The 11593-nt window shown below is 39.2% G+C and overlaps 1 protein-coding gene across 1 annotated transcript; it reads right to left on the bottom strand.

Moving 5' to 3' along the window:
• Positions 1-211: 211 nt before the first annotated feature.
• LOC114215313 (olfactory receptor 4S2-like) lies at positions 212-1240 on the bottom strand. Its single transcript, XM_028111243.2, has one exon. The coding sequence runs from the start codon at positions 1226-1228 to the stop codon at positions 212-214; it is 1017 nt and encodes a 338-aa protein (XP_027967044.1). The 5' UTR covers positions 1229-1240.
• Positions 1241-11593: the final 10353 nt, after the last annotated feature.

The raw sequence follows: 11593 nt of genomic DNA, 5'->3' as shown, positions 1-11593 counted from the left end.
CTCAGAGGCAACAGTACTATATATTATGAAATGGACTTTGTTTGGGTGTCAGATTTCTCTGTACAAACATATAATCCACTCAGGGTGATGAGAATATCTCTTTGCCTAAAGTCAAACTACTAGTAACTGGTAGAATAGGCCCTTCAAAGTAGGTCTTTAGACTTCAAATCCAAGACTATGCTATTTTATACTGTTTCTCATGGGATAAGGTTTAAGGGATGATGATTGACTTGTTCCCAGCAACGCTTGTGGAAGCTGGTACAACTGAGGCTATACCAATCCCACTGAGCTTCACACCAGAGTCTCTCTTATTTCTGTCCAACAACCTCTCGATCCATAGTCTCTTTATGGCGTTTTTCACTTCCATGTTTCTCAGGGTGTAGATCAGAGGGTTTAACATGGGTGTGATGGTGGTATAGAACACAGCCACTATCTTGTCCTCAGTAAAAGTGGTGGAAGGTCTTAGGTAGATGAAGAGGCAGGGGGCAAAAAACAAGATCACCACTATGATGTGGGAAGCACATGTGGACAGGGCCTTGCGCCTCCCCTCTGATGAACGGGTCTTAAAGGAAAGCAAGATGACAATGTAAGAGCCCACAAGAATGACAAAGCAGCTCAGGGAAATCATGCCACTGTTGGCTATCACAATGAGCCCCACCACATATGTGTCTGTGCAAGCCAGCTTCATTAAAGGGTGGACATCACAGAAATAGTGGTCAATCAGGTTGGGGCCACAGAAAGGCAGTCGTACAGTGAGGATGGTCTGGATAAAGGAATGCACAAATCCTCCTAACCAACAGGTTACCACCAGTATGGAGCAGACCTTCTGGTCCATGATAGTCATATAGCATAGAGGCTTACAGATAGCCACATACCTGTCATAGGCCATCACTGTGAGAATAAAGATCTCTGTGCAGCCAAAGAGATGGGAGAAAAAGAGCTGCACCATACAACCAACAAAAGAGATGCTCTTGAGTTTGGCTTGGGAATCAATAATCAGCTTGGGGGCTGTAACAGAGGAATAGCAGATGTCCACAAAGGATAGGAAGCTAAGGAAGAAGTACATTGGAGACTTGAGATTTGGACTCCTTTCAATTGTCATAATAATGAGAAAATTTCCTGTCATGAGTATCATATAAAAGAGTAAGAACAAAAAGAAGCATAGTTGCTGTACCTTCTCATTTTGGGAAAGACCCATGAAGATAAATTCAGTAACATTATTTTCCATGGAACCTGGGAATTTCACAAGAGAGAAATATAGTGCGACTTTACCTATAGGAAAAAAAATAAGAAGGATAATTAGATTTGGGCACATGGTATCACAACATTGTTAGTTAAAAAAATTATTCTCAAAATTTCTTTCTCACTTTAAGGTAGTGGTTTGGGTAAAGTCTGTTTCTTAAAATCACCAGAGATGGGGAAGCAGGTGGGAGGAGAGAGAGAGAGAGATGGACAGACAGAGAAAGAGAGAGAAAGTCTGACAGTCTTTAAACAGATTTAGGAATGCAGTCTAGGCTGTCCTCTTAAGTGTCAGTTGCCTGAATCATTGTTGTTCCAGAATTTAAATTAAATCTCTTTGTTAAATCAAGAATCCAAATGGCAATCTTCAGTCTCTTTACTTGAGGATGCTTTTCATCCATTTTCCAGTTCGTGTACGTAATCTACAAAAGTAAGCGCACGTGCACGCGCGCGCGCACACACACACACACAGGCACATTTGTGCTCACAAATATGTAAGTCTTAAAATGTGCACTTTGAGTCAGACCTAGGATGTTAATAACCTTTTTATGAGACCCCTTGGCTTCCCAAATTCCCGACCAACTGACTGGCTTTGTCATATTTTAGATTATTCCAGGACTTAACTCTTTGTCCCTTCTTATATGTCTAAAAGTTGGGAAACATGCATAGAGTCTTCATGAAAAGGGACTACCATCTGCAAGGTGCTTAAGACTTCAGAGCCTAGGGTGCCTGGGTGGCTCAGTTGGTTAAGCGGCTGCCTTCAGCTCAGGTCATGATCCTGGAGTCCCGGGATCGAGTTCCACATCGGGCTTCCTGCTCAGCAGGGAGTCTGCTTCTCCCTCTGACCCTCTTCCCTCTCGTGCTTTCTATCTCTTATTCTCTCTCTCTCTGAAATAAATAAATAAAATCTTTAAAAAAAAAGACTTCAGAGCCTAGTTGACATGTTATAAAATATGGGAAGAAAATAACTCTTGAGTAGGTTTAGGTCTTTTAGATCTTAATGATGACCAACAGTGATTTCTGGGGCAAGTTACTTACATTGATAGAGACCCAATTTCTTTGGCCATTGGTGTAGCCTCTACATGAATACCCGGGTCTCCTCCACTTTAGCCTTATGTCATAGACTTTGGGATGATCATTTCAATACAATGAATCATTGTCATTGAATGTAGTTTCTTTGTTTCATTATCCATGTATTCCTTTGAACCAAAAGATGTGTGAAGGTGGGGGACAATGTGTATCATTTTCTTTGTATTGCCTGAGCAACTGTTCAAAATCTTTGGGATGCAGCAAAGGCAATACTAGGAGGGAAGTATATAGCAAGACAAGCCTTTCTCAAGAAACAGGAAAGATCTCAAATACACAGTCTAATCCCACACCTAAAGGAGCTGGAGAAAGAATAGCAAAAAAGCCCACACCAAGCAGGAGAAGAGAAATAAAAAAGATCAGAGCAAAAATCAATGAAATAGAAACCAAAAGAAAAGTAGAACAGATCAGTGAAACTAGGTGCTGGTTCTTTGAAAGAATTAATAAGATTGATAAATCCCTGGCCAGACTTAACAAAAAGAAAAGAGGAAGGACCCAAATTATTAAAATCATGGATGGAAGCAGAGAGATCACAACCAACACCAAAGAAATACAAACAATTATAAGAACATATTATGAGCAACTATATGCCAGCAAATTAGACAATCTGGAAGAAATGGATGCATTCCTAGAGATGCATAACTACCCAACCAAACCAGGAAGAAATAGAAAACCTGAACAGATGCATAACCAGCATGGAAATTGAAGCAGTAATCAAAAATCTCCCCGCAAACAAGAGCCCAGGGCCAGAGGCTTCCCAGGAGAATTCTATCAAACATTTAAAGAAGAATTAATAGCTATTCTTCTGAAGCTGTTTCAAAAAATAGAAACAGAAGGAAAACTTCCAAATCATTCTATAAGAACAGCATTACCTTGATCCCCAAACCAAAGACCCCATCAAAAAGGAGAATTACAGACCAATATCCTTGATGAACATGGATGCAAAAATTCTCACCACAATACTAGCCAATAGGATCCAACAGTACATTAAAAGGATTATTCACCAGGACGAAGTGGGATTTATTCCTGGTCTGCAAAGTTCGTTCAACATCCACAAATCAATCAATGTGATACAATACATTAATAAAAGAAAGAACAAGAACCATATGATCCTCTCAATAGATGCAGAAAAAGCATTTGACAAAGTACAGCATCCTTTCTTGATTAAAACTCTTCACAGTGTAGGGAAGAGGGAACATACCTCAATATCATAAAAGCAATATATGAAATTCCATAGCGAATATCATTCTTAGTGGGGAAAAACTGAGAGCTTTCCCCTTAAGATCAGGAACACAGCAGGAATGTCCACTCTCACCACTTTTGTTCAACATAGTACTAGAAGTCCTGGTCTCAGCAATCAGACAACAAAAAGAAATAAAAGGCATCTGAATCAGCAAAGAAGTCAAACTCTCACTCTTTAGAGAAGACCTGTTTCTCTATGTGGAAAACCCAAAAGACTCCACCCCAAAATTGCTACAACTCATACAGCAACTCAGCAACATGGCAGGATACAAAATAAATGCAAAGGTATCAGTTATATTTCAATACACTAACAATGAGACAGAAAAAAGAGAAACTAAGGAGTCAATCCCATTTACAATTGCACCAAAAACCTTAAGATACCTAGGAATAAACGATCTATACTCAGAAAACTATAGAACACTTCTGAAAGACTGAGGAAGACCCAAAGAGATGGAAAAATGTTCCATGCTCAGGAATTGGAAGAACGAATAATGTGAAAATGTCTATGCTACCTAAAGCAATCTACACATTTAAAACAATCACTATCAAAATACCATCAGCTTTTTTTTCAAAGAAATGGAACAAATAATCCTAAAATTTGTATGGAACCAGAAAAGACCCTGAATAGCCAGAGGAATGTTGAAAAAGAAAACCAAAACTGGTAGCATCACAGTTCTGGACTTCAACCTCCATTACAAAGCTGTAATCATCACGACAGTATGGTACTGGCACAAAAACAGACACATAGATCAATGGAACAGAATAGAGAGCCCAGAAATGGACCCCCAACTCTATGGTCAAATAATCTTTGACAAAGCAGGAAAGAATGTCCAATGGAAAAAACTCTCTTCAACAAATGCTGTTGGGAAATTGGACAGCCACACGCAGAAGAATGAAACTGGACCATTTCCTTACACCACACACAAAAATAGACTCAAAACGGATGAAAAGCCTAAAAGTGAGACAGAAATCCATCAAAATCCTAGAGGAGAACATGGACAGCAACCTCTTTCACCTCCTCCACAACAACTTCTTGCTAGACACGTCTCCAAAGGCAAGGGAAGCATGGGCAAAAATGAACTGCTGGGACTTCATCAAGATAAAAAGCTTTTGTACAGCAAAGGAAATAGTTGACAAAACTAAAATGCAACTTACAGAATGGGAGAAGATATTTGCAAATGACATATCAGATAAAGGGCTAGTATCCAAAATCTATAAAGAACTTATCAAACTCAACACCCAAAGAACAAATAATCTAATCAAGAAATGGGCAGAAGACAAGAACAGATATTTCTCCAAAAAAGACATTCAAATGGCCAAGAGACACATGTAAAAATGCTCCACATCACTTGCCATCAGGAAAATACAAATCAAAACCACAATGAGATACCACCTCACACCAGTCAGAATGGCTAAAATTAACAAGTCAGGAAATGACAGATGTTGGCGGGGATGCGGAGAAAGGGGAACCCTCCTACACTGTTGGTGGGAATGCAAGCTGGTGCAGCCACTCTGGAAAACAGTATGGAGGTTCCTCAAAAAGCTAAAAATAGAGCTACCCTAGGCACAGCAATTGCACTACTGGATGTTTACCCCAAAGATACACATATAGTGATCCGAAGGGGCATGTGCACCTCTATGCTTATAGCAGCAATGTCCACAATAGCCAAACTATGGAAAGAGCAAAGATATCCTTCAACAGATAAATGGATAAAGAAGATGTGGTGTATATATATGTACAATGGAATACTACTCAGCCATCAAAAAATGAAATTTTGTCATTTGCAATAATGTGGGTGGAACTAGAGGTTGTTATGCCTAGTGAAATAAGTCAGTCAGGGAAAGATAATTATCATATGATCTCACTGATATGTGGAATTTAAGAAACAAAACAGATGATCATAGGAGAAGAGAGAAAAAAATAAAACAAGATGAAATCAGAGAAGGACACAAAGCATGAGACTCTTAATCATTGGAATCTGAGGGTTGCTGGAGGAGAGAGGGGTGGAGGTATGGGGTAACTGGGTGATGGACATTAAGGAGGGCATGTGATATAATGAGCTCTGGATATTATATAAGGCTGATGAATCAAAAACCTGTACCTCTGAAACCAATAATACATTATATGTTAATTAAAAAAAAGGTGGGAAAACTGTAAAAAAATATAACATCCAGTCAGGGTGTTATATGCAATTGCTGAACACTACATCTAAAATTAATGATGTACTGGGGAGGAGGAGCAAGATGGCGGAGGAGTAGGAGACCTAAATTTTGTCTGGTCCCAGGAATTCAACTAGATAGTTATCAAACCATTCTGAACACCTACAAACTCAACAGGATATCGAAGAAAAGAATATCAGCAACTCTATGAAAAGATAAGCGACCACTTTCTGGAAGTTAGGATGTGTGGAGAAGTGAATCTGAAGCAGTATCTGGGAAGATAGACGGCGGATGGAGGGAACCTCTCTCAGCCAGCTTCTGGCAAGTGATAGAGCAGCGGAGCACAAAATCAGAACTTTTAGAAGTCTGCCCCACTGAGGAACATCAATCCAGTGGCTAAGCTGGGGGGTGGAACCCTCGCTGGGACAATGTGGTCTCAGGACCCTCGGGGTCACAGAAAGACTGGGGGTGCTTGAGTGTGGCAGAGCTCCCAGGAATCCAAGCGGGGAAGCTGGCTGCAAAGACGGAGCCGAGGCGCGGGCTCTCAGCACTGGGTTGCAATAAACCATGATCCTCAGCACAGTCGGGCCACTACTCTTCGAGCAGGGACCCAACAAGCAGCAGATCCAGAGAGACTCCCCTTCCTCCCCTTGGAGGAGTGGCACGGGAATGAACTGCAGGAATCTGCTGGGTTTGGAGACTCCAGACAGGATTGTGTGCCAGGGATAGAAATGCTCAGGAACAGGCTGGGTGAGCATGGAGTGCGGCCAGAGACCAGGGAGACAGGAGTGACTGACTGCTTTTCTCTGAGGGCTCACTGAGTAGTGGGGCCCCAAGTTCTTGGCTCCTCCAGGGCCATTTTCATTCTCATCCTCCAAAGCTGTACGGGAAGCTTTCAGGGAACAAAAGCTACCTAGAGCAAACCAGAGCAGATTACTTACCCCGGCCCCTGGCAAGGGTGGGACAATTCCACCTTGGGCAAAGACATTTGAGAATCACTGCAACAGGCCCCTCCCCCAGAAGATCCCCAAGAACATCCAGCCAAGACCAACTTTCCCGATCAATGAGAACTGCAAAACCTCAGCTCTAGGGGAATACAGCACATAGAATTCATGGCTTTTTCCCCCCCGATTCTGTAGTCTTTCAAAGTTAATTCTTTTAATTTTCTTTGTTTTTTCAAAATTTTATTTAAATTTTTCTTCTTCCCCTTTTCAACCATATCTTATCAATTTATTTATTTATTTTTATTTTTTTACTTTTTACTTTTTATTTTTTTAAATTTTATTTTATTATGTTAGTCACCATGCAATACATCATTAGTTTTTGATGTAGTGAGCCACGATTCATTGTTTTTGTATAACACCTGGTGCTCCATGCAGTATGTGCCCTCCTTAATACCCATCACCAGGCTAACCCATCCCCCCACCCCCCTCCCCTCTAGAACCCTCAGTTTGTTTCTCAGAGTCCATCATCTCTCATGGTTCATAATCCCTCTGATTTCACCGCTTCATTTTTCCCTTCCTTCTCCTAATGTCCTCTATGCTATTCCTTATGTTCCACAAATAAGTGAAACTATATGATAATTGACTTTCTCTGCTTAACTTATTTCACTTAGCATAATCTCCTCCAGTCCCATCCATGTTGATATAAAAGTTGGGTATTCATCCTTTCTGATGGCTGGGTAATATTCTATTGTATATATGGACCACATCTTCTTTATCCATTCGTCTGTTTAAGGGCATCTTGGCTCATTCCACAGTTTGGCTATTGTGGACATTGCTGCTATGAACATTGGGGTGCATGTGGCCCTTCTTTTCACTACATCTGTGTCTTTGGGGTAAATACCCAGGAGTGCAATTGCTGGGTCATAGGGTAGCTCTATTTTTAATTTTTTGAGGAACTTCCACACTGTTTTCCAAAGTGGCTGTACCAACTTGCATTCCCACCAACAGAGTAAGAGGGTTCCCCTTTCTCCACAACCTCTCCAACATTTGTTGTTTCTTGCCTTGTCAATTTTTGCCGTTCTAACTGGTGTAATGTGGTTTTAATTTGAATTTCCCTGATGGCTAATGATGAACATTTTTTCATGTGTCTCTTAGCCATTTGTATATCTTCTTTGGAGAAGTGTCTGTTCATGTCGTCTGCCCATTTTTTGACTTGATTATTTGTTTTTTGGGTGTTGAGTTTGAGAAGTTCTTTATAGATCTTGGATACCAGCCCTTTATCTGTAGTGTCATTTGCAAATAACTTCTCCCATTCTGTGGGTTGCCTCCTTGATTTATTGACTGTTTCCTTTGCTGTGCAGAAGCTTTTTATCTTGATGAAGTCCCAAAAGTTCATTTTTGCTTTTGTTTCACTAGCCTTTGGAGATGTATCTTGAAAGAAGTTGCTGTGGCCTATGTCAAAGCGTTCACTGCCTCTGTTCTCCTCCAGGATTTTGATGGGTTCCTGTGTCACATTGAGGTCTTTCATCCATTTTGAGTTTATCTTTGTGTATAGTGTTAGAGAATGGTCGAGTTTCATTCTTCTGCATGTGGCTGTCCAATTTTCCCAGCACCATTTATTGAAGAGACTGTATTTTTTTCCATGGCATGTTTTTTCCTGCTTTGTCAAAGATTATTTGACCATAGAGTTGAGGGTGCATATCTGGGTTCTCTATTCTGTTCCATCGGTCTATATGTCTGTTTTTGTGCCAGTACCATGCTGTCTTGGTGATCACTGCTTTGTAATATAGCTTGAAATCGGGGAACGTGATGCCCCCAGCTTTGTTTTTCTCTTTCAACATTCTTTTGGCAATTCAGCGTCTTTTCTGATTCCATAATAATTTTAGGATTGTTTGTTCCAGCACTTTGAAAAATGTCACTGGAATTTTGACCGGGATGGCATTGAAGGTATAGATTGCTTTGGGTAGCATAGACATTTTAGCAATGTTTATGCTTCTGCTCCATGAGCATGGAATGTTTTTCCATCTTTTTGTGTCTTCTTCAATTTCTTTCATGAGTGTTCTGTAGTTCCTAGAGTATAGATCCTTTACCTCTTTGGTTAGATTTATTCTGAAATATCTTATGGTTTTTGGTGCTATTGTAAATGGAATCGTTTCTCTAATTTCTCTTTCTACAGTTGCATTGTTAGTGTATAAGAAAGCAACTGATTTCTGTGCATTGATTTTTTATCCTGCCACATTACTGAATTGCTGTATGAGTTCTAGTAATTTGGGTGTGGCGTCTTTTGGGTTCTCCATATAAAGTATCATGTCATCTGTGAAAAGAGTTTGACTTCTTCTTTGCCAATTTCAATATCTTTTATTTCTTTTTGTTGTCTGATTGCTGTTGCTAGGATTTCTAGTACTATGTTGAACAAAATGGTGAGAGTGGGCATCATTGACATGTTCCTGATATTAAGGGAAGGTCTCTCACCTTTTCCCCATTGAGGACGATATTTGCTGTGGGTTTTTCACAGATGTATCTTATAAACTTGAGGAATATTCCCTCTATCCCTATACTCTGAAGAGTTTTAATCAAGAAACGATGCTGTGTTTTGTCAATGCTTTTTCTGCATCAATTGAGAGGATCATGTGGTTCTTCTCTCTCATCTTATTAACATGTTCTATCACATTGATTGATTTGTGAATGTTGAACCACCCTTGCATCCTGGGGATAAATACCAGTTGGTCGTGGTGGATGATCCTTTTAATGTATTGTTGGATCCTATTAGCTAGGATTTTGTTGAGGATTTTGGAATCCATATTCATCAGGGATAGCAGTCTGAAATTTTCCTTTTTGATGGGGTCTTTGCCCGGTTTGGGGATTAAGGTAATGCTGGCCTCATAAAATGAGTCTGGAAGTTTTCCTTCTGTTTCTATTTTTTGAAACAGCTTTAGGAGAATAGGTATTATTTCTTCTTTGAATGTTTGGTAGAATTCCCTGGGGAATCCATCTGGCCCTGGACTCTTGTTTTTTGGGAGGTTTTGATCACTGCTTCAATCTCATTACTGGTTATTGGCCTATTTAGGTTGTCAATTTCTTCCTGTTTCAGTCTTGGCAGCTGATAGGTTTCCAGGAAGGCCTCCATTTCATCCAGATTGCTCAGTTTATTGGCATATAGTTGTTGATAATAATTTCTAATAATTGTTTCTATTTCCTTGGTGTTAGTTGTGATCTCTCCCCTTTCATTCACAATTTTATAGACTCCAAGAGTGATATAGAAAAGTAATTTACAGGGACAATCTATAAAAAGAAGGTCTTCACAGGCAACATGGTGACAATAAATTCATATCTTTCAGTAATCACTCTCAATGTGAACGGCCTAAATTCTCCCATAAAATGGCACAGGGTTGCAGATTGGATAAAAAGACAGGACCCATCCATATGATGTCTACAAGAGACTTATTTTGAACCTAAAGATACATCCAGACTGAAAGTGAAGGGATGGAGATCCATGTTCCATGCCAGCAGACCTCAAAAGAAAGCTGCAGTAGCAATTCTTACATCAGACAAATTATATTTTAAACTGAAGTCTGTAGTTAGAGACACAGAAGGACACTATATCATTCTTAAAGGGTCTATCCAACAAAAAGATCTAACAATTGTAAATATCTATGCCCCTAATATGGGAAGAGCCATCTTCATAGGCCAACTGTTAACCAAACTAAAGAGTCATATTGATAAGAATATGTTAATTGTAAGAGACCTCAATATTCCACTCTCAGCAATAGACAGATCATCTAAGCAGAAAATCAACAAAGAAATAAGAGCTTTGAATGACATACTGGGCCAGGTGGACCTCATATATATACAGAACATTCCACCCTAAAACAACAGAATACTCATTCTTCTTGAGCGCACATGGAACTTTCTCCAGAATAGACCACATACTGGGTCACAAATCAGGCTCAACCAATACCAAAAGATTGAGATTATTCCCTGCATATTCTCAGACCATAATGCTTTAAAACTGGAACTCAATCACAAGAAAAATTTGGAAGAAATTCAAACACTTGGAAGCTAAAGACTACTCTGCTCAAGAATGTTTGGGTCAACCAGGAAATCAAAGAAGAACTTAATCAATTCATGGAAACCAATGAGAATGAAAACACATCAGTCCAAAACCTATCGATACTGCAAAGGCGTTCCTAAGTGGGTAATACATAGCCATCCAAGCCTCACTCAAAAAAGTGGAAAATCCTGAATTCACCAACTAACTGTACACCTTAAAGAACTAGAGAAAAAGGAACAAACGATCCTAAGCCACACATTAGAATAGAAATAATTAAGATTAGAGCAGAGATCAATGGATTAGAAACCCGAAATACTGTAGATCAGGTCAATGAAACTAGAAGGTGGTCCTTTGAAGGAATTAATAAGACCAATAAACCACTGGCCAGACTTATCAATTCCTTTTTTAAAAATCTTTTTTATTTTTAATTTTTGCAGTCATATTCTATCCCTTCATTGTAGTTAACCTTATTTTTTATATATATATAAGTTTTTCTCTCTTTAACATTTTGGGATACAGTTTCTTCTAACAGACCAAAATATACCCTATATCTAGTGTATGGCTTTGTTCTAGTCTCCCGCCTGATCACATTCTCTCCTTTTTTTTTTTTTTAAGTTTTTCATCTTTCTTTTTTTGACCAAATTATTTTCAATTCCATTTTTAAAATCTTTTTAAATTTTCATATTTACTGTCATATTCCATACCTTCATCGTATGTACCCTTATTTTTGTGTATATATATATATATATATATATATATATATATAAGTTTTTTTTTCCTTAAAATTTTGGGAGGCAAAATACATCCAAAACCTAGTGTGTGACACTGTTCTATTCACCAGCCTGATCAAATTTTTTTTTTCTTCCCCCGC

This window comes from Eumetopias jubatus, unplaced genomic scaffold (assembly GCF_037043125.1).
Source record: "Eumetopias jubatus isolate StellerSeaLion01/CBP00866 unplaced genomic scaffold, mEumJub1_p1.0 scaffold_13, whole genome shotgun sequence".
NCBI lineage: Eukaryota > Metazoa > Chordata > Mammalia > Carnivora > Otariidae > Eumetopias > Eumetopias jubatus.
This window is presented reverse-complemented; position numbering and strand designations above follow the sequence as displayed.